This window comes from Ailuropoda melanoleuca, chromosome 10, assembly GCF_002007445.2.
Source record: "Ailuropoda melanoleuca isolate Jingjing chromosome 10, ASM200744v2, whole genome shotgun sequence".
NCBI lineage: Eukaryota > Metazoa > Chordata > Mammalia > Carnivora > Ursidae > Ailuropoda > Ailuropoda melanoleuca.
Window position 1 is genome coordinate 9,819,757 of NC_048227.1, and position 23,139 is coordinate 9,842,895.

General features: G+C 60.3%; 1 protein-coding gene across 5 annotated transcripts in view; it reads left to right on the plus strand.

Moving 5' to 3' along the window:
- Nucleotides 1-3,399: 3,399 nt before the first annotated feature.
- Nucleotides 3,400-23,139, plus strand: part of GTF2IRD1 (GTF2I repeat domain containing 1) — a 70,346-nt gene continuing 50,606 nt past the window's right edge. For all 5 annotated transcript variants that reach the window (XM_019800544.2, XM_034670016.1, XM_011226030.3 and 2 more), the window contains exons 1-10: nucleotides 3,400-3,522; nucleotides 5,874-6,015; nucleotides 8,507-8,662; nucleotides 10,603-10,786; nucleotides 11,247-11,557; nucleotides 12,559-12,648; nucleotides 14,783-14,866; nucleotides 19,285-19,468; nucleotides 21,732-21,757; nucleotides 22,596-22,704. In XM_019800544.2, the coding sequence (XP_019656103.1) occupies nucleotides 3,400-3,522; nucleotides 5,874-6,015; nucleotides 8,507-8,662; nucleotides 10,603-10,786; nucleotides 11,247-11,557; nucleotides 12,559-12,648; nucleotides 14,783-14,866; nucleotides 19,285-19,468; nucleotides 21,732-21,757; nucleotides 22,596-22,704 (1,409 nt within the window). The remainder of the gene's footprint in view (nucleotides 3,523-5,873; nucleotides 6,016-8,506; nucleotides 8,663-10,602; nucleotides 10,787-11,246; nucleotides 11,558-12,558; nucleotides 12,649-14,782; nucleotides 14,867-19,284; nucleotides 19,469-21,731; nucleotides 21,758-22,595; nucleotides 22,705-23,139) is intronic.

The window sequence follows — 23,139 nt, forward strand, 5'->3', positions numbered from 1 at the left end:
GACACTGAAGAGGAGGTGGCATTCAAGGAGAGGGGGGAGAGAGAGAAACCGAGAAGCACCAGCCTCTAGGTGACGTTAAGCCAGAAGAGTGCCTGGCAGCAAGGGACAGAATTGGACAGGGAAGAGGAAGGGCCAGGACCGAGCTGCAGCCCACCAGTGGTTAGGTTAGCGGTCAGTACCAGCGGTTGTGTTGGCGGTCACTGCCGGCGGTCACATTAGCGGTCAGTGCCAGTGGTTGGGTTGGCGGTCAATGCCAGTGGTTAGGTTAGCGGTCAGTACCAGCGGTTGTGTTGGTGGTCACTGCCAGCGGTTGGGTTGGCGGTCAATGCCAGAGGTTAGGTTAGCGGTCAGCGCCAGCCAGCAGGGCGAGTGGCCGGGAGGTGGGAGGTAAACCAGATGTGTGGCCCCCTGGCAGCCTTGGAGAAGTGTCTGTCGTGGGAGAGAGGGTGCTTGTTCACGGCTTCCCTGCTCGCCTCCCAGCCCTTGCAGGCCTTGTCCACCCAGGATCCCGAGGGTAGCTGGCCGTCCCTCCCCACTTGTCCCTTGCTTCAGGAGCCAGCTGCCCGTCCCCTGACGTGACGCTTCTGGTGTCCTCCCCCGAGTGCCCCAGAACAGCATTGGGCGCCTCCAGCCTTGCCCAGCCCTGACCTCGTGCTGCGGTGTGCGAGGGCTCCGGGCGTGGCTGCTGTCCTCGCCACCTTCACCGACCCCCAGGACGCTCTCCTGTTTATGCTGGTTTATGGCTCTCATCCTCCTGTTCTCTCTTCTGCATAGCTTGGTGGTTTTATCGGGTGGTTTTCCTCCCAGGCCCAGCGCTCTGGCGCCTCCGGCCCATCCTCAGCAACTCCAGCCGCGTGGAGCCTGCCCCTCTCCCCGAGGCTGTGGGCATTTCCAGGGGGGTCTTCTCCCTCCCACCTCCCGAAGGGCACCCACCTTCACCCCAGACAAGGAGCCAGGGGCTAGCCCAAGCCAAGCCCACCTTTCCTCCCTCCCTCCATCCTTCCCTCCCCGAGTCCCTGGTTCCTTCCTAAATGGATTAGGACTTTGCAGGAAGGAGCCACCAGCTGTCTGGGGCAGCCCGCAGGCCACGGCTGTCTGGTGCCTCCTGGTTTGCCCTGATTCAATTTGGGCCCGGAGGCTGGCAGGCGGAGGTCTTTCTGGGAATGGCTCAAGGGGGTGGCTGAAGGCAGGGGAGAAGCCTTCCAGTGCCCCAGGCAGGCAAACCTCTCAGCTGGTCACATGGCAGACCCTCCAGTGGGCTTCGTGCCGCACAAGGCCCCAGGCTCTGGCCGCTGGCTGCCTGTGGGTCCCGTGAGGATGTCCCCCCCTACGTGGCCTGTCACGCCCTCCGTGTCCCTTAATGCCCCAGACTTGAAACATTTATAGAATTGCTTGAAGAAATACATCCTGTAAACATTTTGAAGTGAACCCAATTCACATGTGGGCCAACTGCTGACTGGCCGGTGGTTAAAGTCAATATTTATTCACAGCCGGGACACCTGGGTGGCACAGCGGTTAGGCGTCTGCCTTAGGCTCAGGGCGTGATCCCGGCGTTATAGGATCGAGCCCCACGTTAGGCTCCTCCGCTATGAGCCTGCTTCTTCCTCTCCCACTCCCCCTGCTTATGTTCCCTCTCTCGCTGGCTGTCTCTATCTCTGTCGAATAAATAAATAAAAATCTTAAAAAAAAAATTTATTCACAGCCAAAAAGCAGGCTCAGGGCAAACCTGAGCGGGGGGCCAAGCTCGAGCGCGTTCCTAATTCCTTTGTATGTTTCCACGACTGCAGTTGGGTCACTTCTCACCTTGTCACGTGTGACGCACTCTGACACTCGTTCCCTCTCACTGGTTCATGATTCACAAGAGGCTTACAGCCTGCGGTGTGGACCACATCCCGCCTTGGCCCGTCACGCACGTCGGGCCCTGAGCTGGGCCCTGGGGGTGCAGCGGTGACCGGCAAGTCACTAGTCCCTGCCCCACAGAGCTTTGGGTCCGGGGGCCAGCTGCGGTGGCAGAACACGCTCTGGGCTTGGCCCCCTTTAAGACATCAGGCCTGCCCGGTACCCCCATCTGCAGAAGCAGGGAGGCCAGGGTCCAGAGACTCCCTCTGAGGCCTGCAGCCCGGCCCCCTGCTTGTGCCCCTGACCTGGCCACCAGCACCCGGCCTGGGGCCTGAGCACAGGGCATTAGGGGAGCTGAGCCCAGAGAGGGAAACCGAGGGTCCCTGCCTCTGCCCTCTGCCCTCTCCTTTGCTTGGATTGGCGAAAGGGCAGCTGCTCCGAGGAAGGCTCTGGTGTTGGGGCAGCCTGTGCGTGGACCCCTGAACCTGCCTCCTAGGGTTCTGGTAGGGGAGGGGCAGGACGGCACTGGAAGCGGGGGAGGCTGAGGGGCAGGACGGCACCGGAAGCGGGGGAGGCTGACCTTTGTGTCTAGTAGGTGGTGCAGGGGCAGCAGGCCTGTCCCCTGGCTGGGGGAGCCCTGACGTTGGGCCCTGGTCTGAGGGCGCCCCAGCAAGAGGAGGGCGCACCTCTGTCCTTCAGGAGCCTCATGACAACGGGACAAAGTCCCGTCTTGGGGCAACCCTGTCCTGAGATGAAGTGACCTCCACTATCTTTCTGAACCTCTGAGACGGGGGCTCCCGGGCCTCAGGGCAGTGGCCTTGCCCGTTACAGCTTGATAGAAAGCTGTGACGGAGGAGCCTGGGGACATGTGGGAGGCCAGCGAGGACACCTGACCCAGCCAGGGTGGGAAGGGGCAGGAGGTGGGGCCGTTGAGGGCATCCTCTCAGCAGAGGTGGTAATTAAAAGCTGAGTGGGCGTTCGGCAGATGACAAAGGAGCGAGAAGGCCACTCGGGTCGGGGAGAGAGGAACCTGTGACAGCTGAAGGACGTGGGTATGTTTGGGGGGCGGTGATTCTTAGAGCACCCTGAGTGTGGGGTGTGAAGGGGGAGTTGGACAAGGGGCAGGAGTCTGAGCTCACGTGGGCAGTAGGGAGCCATGGAGGCTGTGTGAGCAAGGGAGAGCCATGGCCAGAGCTACGTGCAGGGGAAACTTGGCATTGAGGTACCAGGCAGACTGGTCATGGTACTGAGCTCAGCCCTGGAGTTGCAGATTTGGGGGCCGTGCCACGGAGCGCACTCCTCAGTTACCCCGCCGCGTGCGCCCGTGCCTGCCCGGAGCTGGGTGCAGGCTCCTCCCTGTCTTGGCCTGCCGGGGCTCTAATGCCTTCGTGCATGGAACCCCTTGGGGAAGGGGGAGGCCAGCCCTTGACTCATCCCACGCAGGAAGTAGAGGCGGCCCTGGGGGTCCGGGGGCCTGGCGGGGTTGGGGTGGCATCCGCAGAGTGCATCATGCCCTGGGGCACACGCCCACCTCCGCTTCCTCCCTCCATCCAGGTGACCATGGCCTTGTTGGGGAAGCGCTGCGACATTCCCGCCAACGGCTGCGGGCCTGACCGCTGGAGCTCCGCCTTTACCCGCAAAGATGAGATCATCACCAGCCTCGTGTCTGCCTTAGATTCCATGGTGAGTGCCCTGGTCTGCCCTGGAGGAGCAGAAGTCCCGGCCTTTGTCAGCAGACGTAGGAGCTCGAGTCCCACCTCTGCCACCTCGGGGAGGGGGAGCCTTCAGTCACCTGAGACTCACTGTCCCCATCTGCTTACATGGGGGTGTCGTTAGGGGGAAGGGAGGCTTGAGTGAGGCCCAAGGACGTGAAAATCCAGCCCTGGAAATCAGCTTGGGCGCTTGCCCTGGTCCCCTGGTCCCCTCAGCCCTCATCCTCATTTCGTCACCTTTTGCCATTCAGGTCCTATCCCTGGGAAGGTCATAGGTCTCCGTCCCATCGGGTTTCCCCCGAGGAAAGGACCTGTATGGTGACACATAAGAAACTGTAATCCCCGACGTTAAAGCAAGAGCTGTAACTGCATCTCAGGGCCAAGAGAGAGAAACGAGGCCTTGTAAATTACTCCTCTGGAACCATTGCCTACATCCCTAAGCCTGTAGTGGTTTATCCCAAATAATGATGTTATTTTCCTGGGGGAAAGTTCTGGGACAGAGGGTAGGGGGGTGTTGGAATCTGTCCGGCGTCCATTAGCTGCACTCTTGCATGTTAGGATGGTGAAATTGAACTTCAGAGAGGGCGGCACCTTGCCTGGAGTCACACAGCATGACCAGTTTTGTGTTTTTTGGCTTTTTTTTTTTTTTTTTAAGATTTTATTTATTTGAGAGAGAGAGTGAGAGAGAGAGCACAAGTGCTTTGGGGAGCAGCAGAGGGAGAGGGAGAAACAGGCTCCCTGCCAAGCAGAGAGCCCGACACGGGGCTTGATCCCAGGACCCTGAGATCATGACCTGAGCTGAAGTCAGACGCTTAACCGACTAAGCCACCCAGGCGCCCCGACAGAATTTTTCCATCCTCACAGAAAGTTCTGTTGGACAGCACTGCTCTAGAGGGCCTTACAGAGGCTCGGAGGAGGAGCAGTGCCCCCATAGCTTGTGGTGCATGGACGAGACATGCTCCCCTGTCCTTGGGTCCCTTTCTGGGTTTCCTGAGGGACCCCAAGTGTGACAATGACCCTTGCTCGGCGGTGACTGGACTTTGGCATCCTCCAGGGCTGGGGGGGCCTGGGGCCTTGGGTGGTCTGCAGGGTGTATGGGGCCAGACCCTCTTCCAGGCCTTTCCTCCAAGCCCTGTTCTCTGTGCCTCTGGGGAAGCCAGTTCCCTGGAGAATGACCACACAGGGAAGTATCTTCTCCAGCTCCAGTGGCCACACTCGTGTGTCGGGAACGACTGACTCTATTTGTCTCCTTTGCTTGTTAACATTCTGTAGCATTGCCACGGGGAAAGTGAGCAGTGGGTTTTTATTTTAATTTTAGCAGGAAATCAACAGACACCCCTCACCGTAGGAGATCCCAGGGGACAAGCCTGTCGGCTCTACACTGTCCCCGGCTTCCTCAGCAGAGTGACTCTAGGCTGAAGCTGAGAGGCATAATTATGGCCCAGAGAGGCTGAGGAACCTGCCCTAGGTCACACAGCAGCAGAACTAGGATGAGAAGCTTGACTTCCTGAATGCCAGCAGAGCGCTACTGAACTGACATAAAAACCAGCATTTACGGGGCTCTGAAAGCATGCGGAGAGCTTTGCAGGCAGAGATCTTCTGCTGCCCTAGGTTGGAGGGCTGAAATGCTGGTGGTCTTGGTTGTAGGGCCCCCGGTCTTAGGGCTTCCCATGCAGCGGGGCTGCCAATCCAACTCGGGCTGCAAAAATGACCTCTCTGCTTGTGGACCCACACGAGATACCCCAGTTTAGAGATTCCTTCCTGCCTGCCTTGCCTCGCTGAATCCCTACAACCAAGCCCACTGAAAGCCTGGGAGCTGGGCTGCTGATCCCCATTCTGCAGATCAGGCCCAGAGAGGGGAGTGACATACATCACAGCAGAAGCGGCTGATGTGGGATTGAAACCTGGAGCTGCCCGAGCCTTGGTTCTCCTGGGGCACCCCCCCCCACCTCTTCTCATTTAGGACTTTAAGAAAACCGGACAGGATTGTCCCCGGGGCTGGGGCCAAGCTTCAGGCAGGAAGCTCCCTAGAGCAAGGAGGACCTGGGAGGAGAACAGGGCAGAGGCCCTGTGTCTTTGTTCTTCTTGGGGCTCCATGACCTGTCTTCTCCCTTGAACTTGGCCAAGCTTTGTGGGGGGATCATTCACTCCTTCCTTCTGCAGAATCCGACTGAGAACCGTGGAGGGGTGACCTTTCCCTGGAGCTGCTGGTGGGATCCAGGCAGCTGGGAGCATCCATCCCACCCACAAAGCTGTCACTGGAGGAGTCCCCAAAGACGGGGGACCTTCCCCTAGGCTCACATCCCTTGCTCCCCCCTGCAGTGCTCAGCGCTCTCCAAACTGAATGCAGAGGTGGCCTGTGTCGCTGTGCATGATGAGAGTGCCTTCGTGGTGGGCACCGAGAAGGGGAGAATGTTCCTGAACGCACGGAAGGAGCTGCAGTCAGATTTCCTCAGGTTCTGCCGTGAGTACCCCAGGGCTCCAGTGGGTGGGGCCTGCGGTCCCCGAGGGCCGGAGCTCTGGCGCATCTCTGGGTCCCCAGAGCAATACCAGGTGGCCGTGTGTCGGGGGCTGTGCAGGCGTCCCAATGTGGCATCGTCGGGGCATGAATCCTCCAGCAGCCCCTCGGTCAGTAGAGGCTGGCCAGACCCACACACATCCATGTGCTCGTTGACAGAAGGGGACACTGAGGCCTGGTGTTATCCAGTTCTTGTGCACCTCTGACACAGGGACTGGGTGCCCTTGCTCAGCTCACGCTTATTGAGCACCTGCTGTATGCAGCACCCTTCCCAATGCTAACTCAGTTATCCCGATGTCAATCCTGTGGGTAGGCACCGTTGTTATAGTAACGATCTTGGAGCCACCTCGTGGTGGCTCTTGGGGACGAAGTGACTGAGGACACATGCAGCACCAAGGAAATGCTTGATATCTCAAGTGGTTAGTGATGTTGTGATCAGTAGTGCTCTTGGCCAGACCGCATGCTGTTTACTTTCCCCAGCAGGCTCAGGAAACCGCACCTGTGTACGAGGGAGAAACTGAGGCACAGTGCGCATGAGCCACTTGCCCAGGTACACACAGCCGCCAAGTGACGGAGGCCAGGTTTCTGTGCTGAAACCCGTGCTCTTTCTGCTACACCCCTTCCGAATCGGGGAGGGGCAGCAGGACACCCCTCCCGCCCCCTCCTGCCCCGGGAGCCCTGCCGGAGGGTCCTAGTCACTTGCAAAAGAGAACAGCACTCGAGCTGTGAGCCAGGAGCCCTGAAGCAGGGGGTCATTCTGAAGCCCCCAACTCCTCAACACTACTGCTGGGGCCTTTAGACCCTCATAACCCAGCGCCTGTCTCTGTGTTGCCCCTCCAGGCATCCCTCACCCTCTACCCAGCGGCATGAGGCCGAGTCTAGCTCACCGGCTCTGTGCACATTCTCCCCTCTGCCTTTGTCCCTGCTGCCCCCCACCTGGAAGGCCCTCCCTCCTCTCCTCTGCTGGCAGACGCCTCGTCAGCCTCCGTGTTCACATTGTTCCTGCCCGGCGCTCATCTGTGCCCACCCCTAGTCACCAATGCTCCCCCCACCCCCACCCCTGTGATTGCTCCCCACACTGTGTCAGCTTCTCATGCCCTAAATTTCTATCCATGCTCCTGGTAAGTTCATCAGCCTCACCTTTGTGGTGGATTAGGTCCTGCAGGGTTAGGGACTGGCCTTCAGTGCTGAAGGCCAGCCCCCAAGCGGCCACTTGAGCCCACAATTTGGGACTCTGAGCTCTTGGGGTTACAAGCAGGCCCTGAAGTCAGGCATCTGGGGCTCCGTCCTGGCTCTGCCACCTGCCGGCTACTGGGCCTCAACGTCCTTGTCTGTGAAAGGGGAGGACAGTGCTACCCTCCTCGCGGGTCGATCTGAGGATTAAATCAAGCTAATACAGGCGAACACAGTGCCCGACACTGGGTTCACACAGAGGAAATGCTAGCTGTTGTCCTTGGTGTTACTCACATCTGCATTACACGTGGGGTCTGGAGCCTGGCTCAGCCGTTTCGGGGAAGGCTGGCCCCCAGCACTGGGCGGATCGTCATTGGGGTCCAGCTGCTTCCCCAGCCGCCTCCACCCCTACCCCCACTCAGCTCTCAGAGCCTGTCCCCTCCCTGAGGTTGGGTGGGGGCTGGCCCAGGGAAAAGTAGACAGCGGCAGGGTCCTGTGGCCCCCAGTTGGCCAGGCTGGGGCCTAGGGAAGGTGCACCTGGCTTCCCGAGCCCAGCAGAGCCGCTATTTATAGCCCCGGGAGCTCGGCTGGTTTATTTCAAGCTCCGCAGATCCCGGGAGAGGAGCAGGCGCCCAGCTGCGAGGGGGCCTCGGGACCCTCCTCTCGTCCCCTTTCTGATGCAGTTTCTAGCATCTGCCTACCCAGGAGTCCACTGACACTCCCCGGGCCCCACCCTGGCCCAGCCTGGCACGAACCTGCCTCATTGCAGCCCCTTGGCCCCCTGGTGGGGTCCCCATCGTCTCCTCATTGGGCAGAGCAGAAAACTGGGGCCTCAACTGTTTAAGACAGATTTAGTGTCGGAGCACAGAAAGGGGTTCATGGAACGTTGGTTCAGCCCCAGTTCTGAGCCAGGCCGGTTGGTCTTACGTGAGAGCTCACAGACTGAGGCCCAGAGAAGGAAAGGACTTGCCCAAGGTCACACAGCAAGTTAGAGGTGACCAGGATGAGACCCAAGCCCTGTGCTAGGCACTGGGAACTCGGAGATGCCCGGCCCTGGCCCTGGGCTGGGGGTTGGGGCAGGGCTTGCTCACTCATCCATCCATCCTTCCTTCCTTCCTTCCTTCCTTCCTTCCTTCCTTCCTTCCTTCCTAGTCCATGGTGAGTCCCCACTGCGGGGTTCAGCACGGGGCAGGGACATCGCAGCTCACTGGGCAGGGGGTGACACAGGTGCTCATCCTGGCCCGGCGTGCTCTGTGTCCCACAGGAGGGGCCCCCTGGAAGGAGCCGGAGGCAGAGCATCCCAAGAAGGTGTCGCGGGGCGAGGGTGGCGGCCGGAACGTCCCCCGGTCTTCCCTGGAGCATGGCTCGGACGTGTACCTTCTGCGGAAGATGGTAGAGGAGGTGTTCGACGTTCTTTACAGTAAGATCTTCCTCATTCCGTTTGGGGCCCCCAGGCGGGTGGGAGCCCCAGTCCCCGCCCTGCTGAGGCGGCCCCTCCCTCATCTTGCATCCCCAGGCATGGCTCTTCCGCCCCAGCCCCGTTTCCTGACCCGGCGTCCACACTTCCCCGGGCCCGCCCTGGCGCTGGTCGCTGCCACCTGTCGCCTGGAACTGGCCCTGGGCTGGCCCTGGTCTCCTCGCCTCCAGGCCGGCTCCCTGCTGCCCCCACCTGTCCTGTGACCAAGGGCATCTTCCTGAAGCACAAGTCTGCCCAGGAAGCTCTTCTTTCCACGGCCTCGGGGGCTCCCCGTCGCCCTCCCCACCGTGGCCGGTCCCTGCCCCCCTCCAGCTGTGCTGCCCTGCCTCACAAAGCCGCTTCTTGTTCTCCGGCCCACTCTGGCTCCGTTTCGCACCTCGCCTCTGCACCGCTGTGCCTTTTGGGACTGCCTTCCCCTCTGTCTGGTGGACACTGTGTTATTCTCTAAGGCTCAGGCCTGGGAAGCCCCCGCTACTGGCTTAATGCCTCCTTTGGGCACCCGCTGTGCTCTGACCCCTCACTAGCCCAGTGCCCTCTGGGGCCGGGGTCTGTGCCTGCCCCTTCCGCCGTCCCCAGCGACAGCGGCAGATGTCCGCAGGGTGTTTATTGAATGACTGAATGAGAGCTAACTTAACTAGTTAGCCAAGTCCTTCCTCTGGGGGGTGGGGAGGGGGGCAGGCCTGGCCTGCCTCAGAAGTGTCCAGTTGCAGACTCTCTGGCCCAGTGGTGGCCGTCACGGTCTCTAGGGGACCTTGGGCAGGTCCCTTTGGTCCCTAAGGGTCCCAACTGTGGCTTTATTCCTTTCTGTACTGAAGCCTTTCGTTCTGTGGAGCAAAGGTCTAAGGCATTTCCTGCCGTCGGGAGGAAGAGGAGGCCTAGGTGGGATGGGAGAACCAGAGGCCCAGGGGGGCACGCTGGTCACCCTGGAATGGGAGGACTTGTCACATGTGGTTGGCTTTGCCAGCTACAGGGCTCGTGCCCACAGTCCCCCGCACCCCTGCACCCCTGCCTACTCTGCCCTGCCCCACCCCCCACCCCGTTGCCCACCTTGGGTGGCATCTGAGGTGAGTGGCCTCTTTCTGGCTCCAGGATGGGCTGCATTGTGGAGTGACAACAGGCGTCCCTGATCCCAGGCCCCTCGGCCCATCCCACCCCCTCCTTCCCCAGTCAGTCACCCCTCCACTCACCCCTTCCTCATCTCCACCACCTTCTGTCTGTCTGCACCCCTGCCTACTCTGCCCTGCCCCACCCCCCACCCCGTTGCCCACCTCGGGTGGTATCTGAGGTGAGTGGCCTCTTTCTGGCTCCAGGATGGGCTGCATTGTGGAGTGACAACAGGCGTCCCTGATCCCAGGCCCCTCGGCCAGCCCACCCCCTCCTTCCCCAGTCAGTCACCCCTCCACTCACCCCTTCCTCATCTCCACCACCTTCTATCTGTCTGCTTCCTCTCTGAATCTGCTCTTCCCGTTTCCTCTCCCCTCCCCCTCCTCCTCCCTTCCTCCCTGTGGCTCTTTCCCCTGCAGTCTCCCTGCTGCCCTCCTTTCTCCCTCCCCCACGTCTCCTCCTAAAACTCCTGCCCACAGCCCTGTGGCCTGCTCTCCCCTCCACCCGGGTGCCCGGAGAGGAGAGAATGGCGACAGAAGCCGGGAGCCCCGGCTGTCACACAGAGGGGCCTGTGCCCAGCAGCCGCCCACCCCACTCAGCCTGCAGGGCCTTGTTCTGCGTGACTTTCACAGGGAAGGGGCCCATGGGGTCCAGTTTCCCGGGAACCCGGCACACAGGGAGTGACTCAACGTGGCCCCAGCTCCGGGGCACGCCCAGCCCCTGCCCCAGCCTGGCTGCCCTCTCATACTAGACCCTCTCCTCGACCCCCTTCCCCACAGGCGAGGCCCTGGGAAGGGCCAGTGTGGTACCCCTGCCCTACGAGAGGCTGCTCAGGGAGCCGGGGCTGCTGGCTGTGCAGGGGCTGCCCGAGGGCCTGGCCTTCCGGAGGCCGGCTGACTATGACCCCAAGGCCCTCATGGCCATCCTGGAGCATAGCCACCGGATCCGCTTCAAGCTCAAGAGGTGAGTGAGGCAGTCAGCCTGGGAGCGGGCCCAGAGCCTGGTGGCTGGACCGTGAGGGCCAGGCCAGGATGGGCCCGGGGTGGGGGGGGCGACCTGCTTCCATGCTGGCGGGGGAGGGGACTTCAGACACCACGGGGGCCCCCAGTTGTAAAAGCTCCCAGGCTGGCGATGGAGGTGAGGCAGACCCCCAGGTATAGAGCATGATCTGAACACATGATGGGGGTTGGGGGGCATGGGGCCTGAAGGGCAGGGCCCAGCTCCTCCAGTGGCCCAGCCATGTGGCCCTGGGCACATCACAACCCTGCCCCAGGCCTGCACCCCCACCTGTAAAATGGGGACCGGCTCCTGGCCTGTGTACCTCACAGCCTGTCATGTTGTGCAGAGGTGGGCTGGGGCCGGGAAGAAGGGGCCACGACCGCTGGACCAGGTGTATAAAGCTGTCCTTCTCTCGTCCACCCAGGCCGCTTGAGGATGGCGGGCGGGACTCGAAGGCCCTAGTGGAGCTGAACGGTGTCTCCCTGATAGCCAAGGGGTCTCGGGACTGCGGCCTGCATGGCCAGGCCCCCAAGGGGCCACCCCAGGACCTACCCCCCACCGCCACCTCCTCCTCTGTGGCCAGCTTCCTGTATAGCACTGCACTCCCTAACCATACCACGAGAGAGCTCAAGCAGGAGGCACCCGCCTGCCCACTTGCCCCCAGCGACCTGGGCCTTGGCCGGCCTGGGCCTGAGCCCAAGGCCTCTGGTGCCCAAGACTTCCCCGACTGCTGTGGTAAGCTGCTGCTGGGGCCCCTGAGTCTGGGGGTGGGACAGAGGTCCCTCCTGTGGAGGCACCCTCCCTGGGCAGATGGGGGTGCCCAGCCCACGCCCCCCCACCCCCGCACCAGGCTGGAGGAGGCCCGTCGGGACAAGGGGCTGGGACAAGACCTCTGTGAACAGTATCATTGGCCTGGGACCAAGAGATGTTCGAGGGGACGGAGTAAACAGGCTAACTAGTCACAAGCATTTAATGAGCATCTACGGCATACCCAGCCTGGATTAGGGATACTGAAAGCATAAGAGAAGGGACAACTGGGGTGAGAAAGACTTGGGTTCCTATCCTGGCTCCTCTGCGTAGAGGCTGTGTGCCCCTACGCAAATCTCTACCTCCCTGATCCCCAGTTTCCCCAGCTTTAAAGTAGAGATGCCAGTAGGACCTCTCAGAAGGTTATCATCATGGTCAGATGACAGGGCACGTTAGAAGTGCACATTCTCAGGCCCTGCTGCCGTCCTGCTGCATCTGGAGCTTTGGGGGTGGCTGAGGGCCCAGCCGTCTGTGTTTAAGTCTGCCGCGTGTCTCCGATGAGTCCTCAAGCTTGAGAGCTGCTGTATTAGAGCAGAGTCCAGTGCTTGGTACACAGTAGGTGCTTATAAGTGGTACTTAAATGTTACGACAAGGAGAAAAAGGGACTTCCCTCCCCCCCCTCCGCGCCCCCTCTTCCCACCAAATGTTGGGCTGAGCAGCGGGATGGGACTTAGACACTTAAATAGGTGTCCCCACCTGTCCTCAGACATCCTCATCCTGGCCTCCCTGATCTGCTGTTTGGAGAGCAGACTCCCATAAAGAGTGTCTCAGGCTTCTGGGCAGGGAACTTGCCTTGAGTTTACGATCCTAGGGCTGAGTTCTGAGGTCTCCTTGATGGGTGAGACTGTCACCCCAGAGCCAGCGTCCATGCACCCAGGCCAGATCGGGGGGCCCACCTTGAACCTGTGCCTTTCCTCTCCCTTGTCCAGGACAGAAGCCCCCCGGGCCCGGTGGTCCTCTCATCCAGAACGTCCATGCCTCCAAACGCATCCTCTTCTCCATCGTCCATGACAAGTCAGGTAGGACGGTGCCCACAGCAGCGCCCCCACCAGAGCGGGGGTCCAGGGCTGGGGCTAGTGCATCCTGAAATGGCAATGCGTCCACTGGGTCTTTGTGAGAGAAAGGAGGGATGGCTCTGCACAAGGGACTTGTGAGTAAAACCAGAGTGTAGCAGTTAGGTATTGCTGTGTAACAAACTGCCCCAAATTTAGCTTAAAACAGCAAGCATTTACACATTATAGTGTGTGTGGGTCCAAAATTCAGGAGCAACTTAGCTGGGTACTTCTGGCTTAGGGTCTCTCTGTCATGAGGTTGGACTCAGGATGCCGGCAGGGGCTGCGGTCATCTGAAGGCTCAACTGGGGCCGAGGGTCCACTCACGTGGTTGCTGGTGGGAGCCTCTAGCGGTTGTTTGAGCGTCCTCGGGAGGTGGTGTCTGGATTCCTCACGTTAGCAAGCCACAAGAGAGTAGGGAGAAAGCCACGTGTCTTTGATGATCTGTGTTGGAACTCATCGGTTCTGCTATGTCCTACCCTTAAGAAGCCAGAAGCGAGTCAGTCCACACTCTCGGGGAGAGAGAGGAACTCCACCTCCTGACGACGGGAGGATCAAAAAGTGATGTGGACAGATTTTAAAAGCACCTACAGTGATTTGGGATTCGAGTATACCAAAAGGGAGAAAGCGAGACTGTCCAGCAGTTAGGCCTGGTGGGGGTCTCGGCCTCGCCTTCAGTGAGGGGCTCTTTAAGAAAACCTAGTGCCCTGGGGCGCCTGGGTGGCACAGCGGTTGAGCGTCTGCCTTCGGCTTGGGGCGTGATCCCGGCGTTGTGGGATCGAGCCCCACATCGGGCTCCTCTGCTGTGGGCCTGCTTCTTCCTCTCCCACTCCCCCTGCTTGTGTTCCCTCTCTCGCTGGCTGTCTCTATCTCCGTAGAATAAATAAATAAAATCTTTAAAAAAAAAAAAAAAAAAAAAAAAAAAAAAAACCTAGTGCCCTGAGATCAAAATGGAGACCCCCCAGTTCCCCAAACAGGGTCCCTCCCTGGCAGGGAGAAGACCTGGGGATTCAGGTGTAGGGGCAACACGGGGGGCCATGGTGGGCAAGGGGTCCCAGCTGCAGTGGAATCTTACTGGGTACTCGCTGGGTGATCTCAGGAGAGATACGCAGCCTCTCTGAGCCTGGTTTTCCTTCCTCCAAAATGCGAATACTGTCTTTGCTTAAGAGATGTCAGGAGGGATTAAATAGGATATTCTGTATAAAGTACTCAGCACAAATAAACCCTTAATCGATTAAAGAAGGGGGACTCCTGGGGACCTCAGTCGGTGAAACATCTGCCTTCAGCTCAGGTCATGATCCCACGGTCCTGTGATCGAGTGCCGCATCGGGCTCCTTGCTCAGCCGGGAGCCTGCTTCTCCCTCTCCCTCTGCCTGCCGCTCCCCCTGCTTGTGCATGCGTGCACTCTCTCTCTCGCTCTCTCAAATAAATGAATAAAATCTTGTAAACAACAACAACAAAAATAGTCAAATAAAGTAAATAAATTAAAGATAGTATTTATAATGGTATTATAATAAGCCAGATGATGGCTCTAGTTATTAACAGTACACGGAGACAGAGGCTTTGGTTTTGTGGAAGAGGCCGGTAGGGCTGAGGGCTTGAGGGACACCACAGGGCCAAGGCCAGGTAAGATCCCGATGTACAAGGCATGAAGGGTTAGTGCCTTTGAGGTCAGGACTCAGCGGCTCCCTACTGAGGGAGCGCACCCTCAGACCTGCCTGTCTGGGGCAGCAGACACCCAGGAGGGACAGGCCGAGGCTGCTGAATTGGCATGGCCCCCCCGGGGGCCAACAGAGGCAAGAGGAGAGAGCGGGGGAGGGGGGCAGACCATCCAAGCACCCTGGATTTGGGTAGGGCTGCCTCCTGGAGGAGGCTGGGGTGTGTCAAGGGCCGAGGTGGGAGGGAGCAGGAGAGCTGGGCCCCTCTGCGGGACTCTGGAGGAGAAAGCCCAGTGGCCTGCAGTGTGGCTGTCTCCGGGGCCCGGGCCCAGCTAGGAGGGTCCAGTGGGGGGGTAGGGGGGGCGGACGCTCATCGCGAGGGGGCCGGGCCGTGGGTTCCCTGCTCCGGCCCGCCCTCACTCGTACCTCTTGTGTTTTGATAGAGAAGTGGGACGCCTTCATAAAGGAAACCGAGGACATCAACACGCTCCGGGAGTGCGTGCAGATCCTGTTTAACAGCAGATATGGTGAGTGGGCGGCACGGCCCGCTGCGTGGCCCCAGCAGCGTGTTGAGCAGCTCATTACGTGGCAATCACTCGTGTTCCCTAACATGACAGCGGGAGCCATATGCTGGCACCCGCGCACCGGCAGCGCTCATGTCGTCTCCTGTCTGGGTAGGGGGCGGTTGTGTCAATATTTCCCTTCCAGACTTTTCCAGGGGGCGGAACTGATGGCAGAGCCCCAACCTTAGCTCACCTGTGGGAGGCGGGCAGGTCAGGGGGCCCTGCAGAGAAGACCCCAGGAGAGTGGCCTCATGTACTTGCAAGTCCCTGTCCCCTGGCCTTTGTGCTCGGCCCTCTGCCTGGCGTGCCCTTTGTGTATTTGGGGAGCAGGCTTCCACTTGTTCCTCGAGACCCAGCCTGGGCTGGGGGGGGCCCTCAGGGCCCTGATGGGCTCCTCTTTGTTACAGGTCCCGCATTTAGGACTGCTCCGGCCCCTCTGTGTCCCCAGCACCCAGGACTGCGTGGGGCCCAGAGCGCATGTCAGCCCTCTCTGCACGTCGAGGGGGGATAGCTAGGGCAGGTGTGTCCTCCCTGTGGTCCAGCTTCATGCTGCATGGAAAGCGAAGCCACTGGTTGGCTAGAAGGCAGGGTGGGGGCCACCAGGTGGTCTGTAAGACCTTCCTGCTCTGGGTGCTCGGACACCCCCTCACCCCCGCCATGTGCTCCTGCACCCATTCGCCTCGTCTCCCTGGCAGTCCTTGCTCCCTCTGCCTATGTGGGGCTCCCCCATAAGCTCCCCGTAAGCCCTGGTTGATGGATGGCCGCAGAATGGCCCTGGCTTGGGTGGGTGGCTTTCAGTCCCAGGGAGATGACACAAGTCCCCAAGATGCCCCCGTGAGCCCACGGGTGTGCCATCACGCGCCACCCCCCGAATGGTGCGGCCCCGCTGTGGGGAAGTCCCTCTGCCCATGGGGCCAAGGGAGGAGAGGGATGGTCGCCACCCAGGACTGCAGACGGAGAGGAGGGGCAGGGACCCTGGGATCTCCCTGAACACGCATTGTCCACGAGGAGCACTGTGCTGGGAGTCCACCAGGAGGTGTTGGCCGCCTCCCTCTCTAACCTTGACCTTCTCACCTTGTGCGGAAGGGACAGGGTGGGGCTTTACCCTCCTGTCCTCCTTCTCTCCCCTTCCCTCTTTCTCTCCTCTCTCCTCCTCTTCCTCCCTCCCCTCCTGCCTCAGTAAAGAAAACCCTCTCTCTAATACTTCTGACACTGGAAGAGGGGGTTTTCCATAGTAAGCAAATCTCCCTCTGGGTGTCCTACAGTTCAAGCCTGACACTGGCCACCCGGAGTGACACAGACCCCACAGGTTAAGGGCTCGGTCCCACAAGATGGCCCCGCAGTTAGTGGGTCCCCGGGGCACCCACACTTCTGTCCAGCTCGCTCCACATCCACAGTTCCTGCGACCCCCGCCTCGGGTTCGGACAGTCTGCTGTAACGGCAGCTAGAACTCGTATGAGCAGTGAGATGACGAGGTACATAGGGTGAGGTCCAGAAGGGTCTGGAGCGCACGACCTTCTGTCCTCGGTGGAGTTTGGGTTGCACCCTTCTGGCACAAGGAGCCCTTCATTTGGAGTTTTTACAGAGGTCCTCTTAAGTAGGCAGGATTGAGTAAAATACTGTCCGCTGCTGATTAGCTCAATCTCGGCCCCTTTCCCCTCCTGGGAGGTGGGGGGTGGGAGGTGGGGCCCAAAGTGCCAACCCTCTGCTCACGTGGTTGGTTGCCCTGGCAACCGGTCCCCATCCTGAGGGCGCTGGGGGCCCGCCCCTCATTATCATACACTCAGGTGGGTTGAAAGGGGCTTATTAGGAAAAACAGGACTCTCCTCAGCCCTGTCACTCAGGAAATTGCCAGGGGTTTGGGAACTCTCAAGCCAGGAACCAGAGCTGAAGACCATACGGATACTTCTTAGGTCACCTGTCACACTTGCCCCCTCCTTTCTTTTCTCTTCTCACACAGTTACTGGTTTGCTGGCTTTTATCAGTCAGGCATTTTAAGCCCCCAAGGCTGTGCTGGGCACTCAGGCCAGCGCTGGTTTCAAGGTGCTCCAGCAGGTGCCTGAAGATGTGTGTATAGGTGTATGCAGTGACTTGCAGTAGGACGAGGTGGTATACAGTAGTACGCAGGGGTGGGGACCCTCGGAAAGACAGGACAGCCCTGAAGAAGGTGAGGTCTCCACAGGCTTGAGGAGTCACGGGGGGCTTCACGGAGAAGGTGCCCTTCGATCCGCACTGGGGCTTTGGTGGGCTGCTGTGGGTTGGGGTGGGGCTGAGCAGGGCTCTGGAGGCCTAGTGAGCAGTCTGAGATAGCCTGAGCACCTTCGATAACCTCTGGTGTGCTCTCTGGCTGACCCACTCCTCCCCTCCAGGCAGGTGCACGCTGGTGAGCAGTAGGGGGAGGGGATCTGGGGAGGGCTGGCTCCGTGTGCCTTGCCTCCAGTCTTGCCTGTTGCGTACTCTGGATGTTTCTGGAATGCTGAGCCTTCTGCGCATGCCAGCCCTTGGCCTCACCACGTCCAAATCCAAAGAGGAGCGCTGGGCTTGGAGTGGTTGAGGCCTTGCCCCTTCTCGGGCCACAGCTCTGTCTGAGCTTCCCCTGCAGCTGCTCTGGGGGAAAGGACGTTCCCCAGGAGGACTGGGGACGTCCCTGGGGGTGAGGACCATGTGTGGCAGCCTGAGGCATCCCGCAGACCCTGGACGAATGGATCCTGCTCCTGGGTCTGCCCTTTCGGCCACGAGCTCTGGGTGAAGTGGGCCAGCAATGGGGCTGGGGGTGCAGCAGGGGAAAAATGAAACAAAGAAGAAATGGGGGGATCCCCCCCCAGCCTTCAGGATGCCTCAAGAACATTGTCACCTGGGGGATGGTTGAGACTGCGAGGGACTGAGGCTCCTGCCTAGTGGTTGCTCTCTCCCCTTCTCAGGGGGCAGAGGCTGGAGGCCAGGTGGGGTCCCTTCTGTCTGCTGGGTGTCCTCGCGGCCGAAGAGATAGGCCCAGCAAATGACATGAACCTGAGTGGAGACGAATGCACATCGACTCGCCTCGCCGAAGCCATGGCTCACCGGCTGGGGCCGGGGGGTTGGGGAAAGCAATGGTTTGACAGCTGTTGAGATTTCGAGGGTTTAATTTGACAACGAGCTAAGTGTGGCTTCACAGTAGGATCTGGCTGCCAAAGCCGCCGACGCAGACCTGGCTGCATCAACAGAAAAACAGTCTTGACGGCACGCCAGGCAGGGCCCCAGGCAGCTCTGCCCTGTCCCGGCCAGGCTGTGGCTGCAGGGGAGGCCAGCTCAGGGCTGCCACTTGCTGGGACACAGGCAAAGCACCGTGTGGCCGGAGGAGCAAGGCCAGGGTGGGGAGGGGCCTGAGGAAGGGCCCGGGGATGCGGGACCCTCGGGGGAGTTTGGAGGGACGAGGCAGGAGGGAAGGGGACCTCCAGCCCAGCTCAGGCCCCCGGGGAAAACCAGGGACCCCAGAAAGTGCCATCCAGTGGGGACTTGGAAGGGGGTGGAAGGGAATAATTAAGGTGGCCTGAGACCAAACCCAAGGGTCTGGAAGGAAGAAAGGAACAAGTCACCACTTCCTAAGCCCGGATTCTGTCTACACTGCTGTGGGCAAAGTTGTCCGCGTCTCGTTTCTGTCCCCGATGAGTGGGAGGAATGCCGGATGCCTCCCTGGAGGAAAGAGCACATCTGGGGGGTCAGAGGAGTCCTTCCCGGAGCCACCTCAGGCCTGGGAACTTCCTTCAGCCATTCATTCTCTCGCGGAGTGTGGAGAGCAGCTAGCCTGTGTCCCATTCTGTCTAGATCCCAGCCGTGGAGCAGTGCCTGCCCCCGGCTCCCGTGGAGCTGAGGCTCCAGACAGTGAACCAGCATACAGATGAATATGTTTCTAGTGTCAGGTCACAGTAAATGTGGGATGGACAACAGAGCCGGGTGTGCCACGGAGAGACGGAGGGGGCTGTTGTTGGCTGATGAGGTGACGTTGGAGGGGACCTTTAAATGGGGAAAGGGAGGAAGCGAAGTGTATGGTGATCTGGGAGAAGAGTGTCTCAGTAGCCAGAAGAGCATGTGCAAAGGCCCTGGGGCAGGTGTGTGTCTGGTCTATTAGGGAAGCAATAAGGAGGCTGGAGAGACCAGGGTGAGCAGAAGGGTGAAAGGAGGGACATCAGGTCAGATGTGATGGGGTCCAAGTCACATGGGGCCTCGTAAGCCCAGGTAGGACTTTGGCTGTCGCTGAGGGGGATGGGAGCCCGGGGGCAGTTTTCAAGAGGAAGCGCTGTGTGCTGGGGAGAGGGCGGGGGAAGGTCATGGTGACCGCAGCCCTGGGGCCCCTCATGTCCCTCCGCTTCTGTCCATGCTCAGCCTTGCCATTGCCCTTCCAGCGGAAGCCCTGGGCCTGGACCACATGGTCCCCGTCCCCTACAGGAAGATTGCCTGTGACCCGGAGGCTGTGGAAATTGTGGGCATCCCGGATAAGATCCCCTTCAAGCGCCCCTGCACCTACGGGGTCCCCAAGCTCAAGCGGATCCTGGAGGAGCGACACAGCATCCACTTCATCATTAAGAGGTACAGGGTGGGGTGCGGGGCCCAGGCTCGGGGTGCCGGGGTGTCTGGGCTGGGCGGGGGACGACAGCAGGCATGAGGAGGGGCCCCTGGGAGGTGATGATGGTACCGGGCTGGAATGAATGGGTTCTGACTCGGCCAAGAGAACAGGTGGGCCTGGGAGAGGGGTCGGGCTCCTTAACCTGCCAGCTGTGTGCGCCCCCCCTTCCTGGCCTCTCCTGAGGCCTGAACGGGAAACAGAGGCACCGTGGCTGGCTCCAGCGGGCCCTCCGTCAGGTCTTAGTAAGAGGTGTTTGAAGAAGAAGACCTGAGGCCTTCGAACTTTCCTGCCATCAGAAAGGAGCTCACCTGAGCTCAGGTGGGGCGGGCCGGCCTCTCCTCTTCACACCCCGCATCAGGCTGCCCTACCTGCCGGTGCCCGGACCGCCCTCCCTGTCCTCCCAGGCAGCCGGCTCCCCTGGCACAGGTGTGGGTGGGTGGGGGAAGGCAGAACATGATGCGCTCCATATTGGCAGCCCCCCCCAGGGTGGCCGGGTTGGTGGGGACAGAGGGGAAGGCTGCACTGCCCATCCCCCAGCCTCGGCTCCTGACTCCAGCAGGGAGTTTGCCCCCACAGCTGGTTGGACTCACCACCCGGTGAGCATCAGGGTTCCCAGGCAATGCCCACACTTCCCAGGATGCTTCCTCCTAGATGGCTAGAGATGGCGGGGTGGCCAGAGGCCGTGGCGTCCAGCCCCTGCCTCCAGGCAACATCGTGCTGGCCACTTCCCAGCCATCTGTCCGGGAGCCCTGTGAGGGTCCGCTCCCTGTGTGTGCGTGTACTCTCATGCATGCTTGTTAGACTAAAGGAGGGACTGAGGGCAGGGACTGTGTTGGGCTCGTGGCTGACTCCCCAGCACCTAGAACGGCCCCTGGTGTGTGGTAGAGGCCCAGTGTGTATGTGGGGAATGAATGAATGAATACATACTTGCCCAGAGGGGCAAGGAGGCTGGGCTCGGGCAGGGGTAGGGGCTGGGGATCCACTCTGAGAGCCCGGAGCTGTTCTGGAGCGATGGGAAGGACCTTTGCAGGGTTGCTGGAGGCCAGAGCGGGGCTGGGAGTTGTGGCGCGGGCAGCAAGCCCTGGAGGTGGGGGGACTTGGGAGGAGGACGTGGCATGGGCCTGGCTGGCATGGTGGGCAGAGGGAGAGAGGCGGCTGCATTCGGGGTGCATTCGAGCTCAGCCAGGTTTGCCGGTGGGTGGAATGCGGGATTGTGGAGGGGAGCACGGAGGCCAGGATCACCCCGTGTGTCTGAGCGTATGACTGGGGGAAGCAGGGGTGGGGTGGGGAGTTCACGTGGGGTGTGCTCAGAAACTCCAGAGAGAGGTCTGTGTTGGAGAGAAAAAAAAATCTGAGAGTTGTCGGCATGGGCCATGAAGGGCTCATAGACGTGAGAAAGGGGGTCCCCATTGAGAGGAGGAGGAGCCCCTCACCTGCTCCCCTGTGGCAGTGGGGCCCCATCTGAGCCATCATTTGTGCCCTCACAACCCTGACCGTGGGGTCCCACTTGACAAATCCTTCTGGCGTTGAATTGAAATCAATCGTCAGGTAGTGCTTGCTGTTGTCTCGCTTAAATCTCTCTTGCTGCTGCCTGAGTCCGTTTCCTTCTGTCCACTCTTGGTAGGGGCACGGGGGGCTAGGCAAGAAGACAGCTGCAGGGACACCCCGATGACCCCATATGTGCCTGACCATGGTATTTGGGTCCTCACCGTGGCTGACCTTGATCTTCCTCAGTCTAAACCGTAGCTCGTTTAATTCTTCACTAGTATTTGCTGGGTGGCTCCTACAGGCCCAGCCCCTCACTGGGCTCTACTGAGGACTTCATAAACAGGAGAGTCCCCACCTGTCCCTAGAGGGGGTGGGCGGAATCACTCCTGTGATGAGTCCAGGGCACGAGAGGGCAACAGGTTTCCAGGTGTCGAGTCAGTGGTGTCTGAGCAGCAAGCCTGTGGGGCTTCCTGGAGGAGGAGGTTTTGGCATCAGGCAGATTGGGCCTAAAGTCACTCAAAGCGTGATAACCTTGAATAGCGCCTCTGTTCTGAGCCTGTTCCCTCATTTGTAAAAATAAGGACAATGATGCGTTCAACTCCTCCTCCCCCAATTTTTCTCAACATAAAATGAGGCAACCAAGTGAGTGTCGCCGAGGGGGCTTGGAGACCTGTCCCTGAGCCTGGGGGGCCCCCTGGGCCAACATTGCTCTCACGCCAGTCTCTCCTCTCTCCTCAGGATGTTTGATGAGCGAATTTTCACAGGTACGTGTGGGGACCATCTAGTCCATTCTGAAACAGCCAAGTAAGTGCTACCATCACGCAGGACCCTGGGGCGGGGAGGGAGCCTGGACACGGCTTCCGCATCCGGGGTAGACGGAGCCCCCAGCTCCCAGGTGCAGACAGGCGCCTTGGGAATAATGAAGCGAACGTGTGCTGGATGCTAGCGTGCGTCCTGAACTCTTCTAAGCTGTTAGCACATTCATGTTGAATGGTCCTAGGAAGCAGGCTCTGTTCTTGTTCCCGAAGCCCAGCTGGTCAGCAGTGAGGCCTGGCTGCAAACCCAGGGCTCGGGGGCCTCAACCAGTGGCAGCACGCCTCCCAGGAGGAAGAGTCGGGCTCTGCCTGGGGCAGCAAGGGGAGCACAGGTCTTGGGGTGCCACAAAGCTGGGTTCCGATTCTGGCCCTACTTCTCACCAGCTTTGTGACCTTGGCCAGTCATGTGGGCCTCAGTTTCCACATCTGTGAAATGGGGGGTAATAAGAGTTCCTGAGATAATTACATGAGAGAATGGTTTTGTAGTTCAGCCTTGGGGGCAACTTGGCCTCTTTCCCGAGGGCTCCCTCAGCTTTAGTAGTGAACGTGAGGTCAGGACAGTCATTTCTGGCTGCTCCTTCCTCCTGCAATCCTCCCAGACCCTGGCCTCCTCTGGCACCGGGGCCTACATTCCTTCTCTACCCAGGACCCATTCCCGGCTTGGCAGGGGCCAACCATACGCAAGGGGTGCCCCCAAGAGCCTCCCACAGGCCGCTGCCCAGGTGCCCCACAGGCAGGCGGAGACTGGAGGGCCTTGGCCCTGACCTTCGCCTACCTCTCCACCCAGGGAACAAGTTTACCAAAGACCCCACAAAGCTGGAGCCCGCCAGCCCGCCGGAGGATACCTCTGCAGAGATCTCCCGTGCGGCTGTCCTCGACCTGCCCGGGACCGCTCGGTAAGGCCCCCCACCCCAGCTCCTGGCTCCCCGCCTCCCCGACTCTGGGCTGGTGGTGTTACCTGCGGGGAGGAGCAAGGCCTGGGGCTGGTCAGAGGGTACTGTGCCCAGCGTCTCCTGATACCCCACACCCTGTGTGGGCACAGGGTTGTTCCACACAGACATCCCCTCCCCCTACACACACCCCCTTGAGTCCTCACCCTGCTGTGGGCCAGGGAGAATCCCAAGGGACAGAGAACAGAGGCTCTGCCGATTTTCTTTCTGCCTGGAGAGCTCTCTCGCCCCTCCAGGATCTAGCCAGATGTCGCCTGGTCTCTCGGAAGCCTTCCCTGGCACCCAGGCTAGGTCAGGCGTCTGCCCTGCGTGTCCCGCACTCAGCTCGTGGCCTGGGCACCACCGTCCGCCAGTGCCCCCCACCCAGGCTCTGGGCTCCTA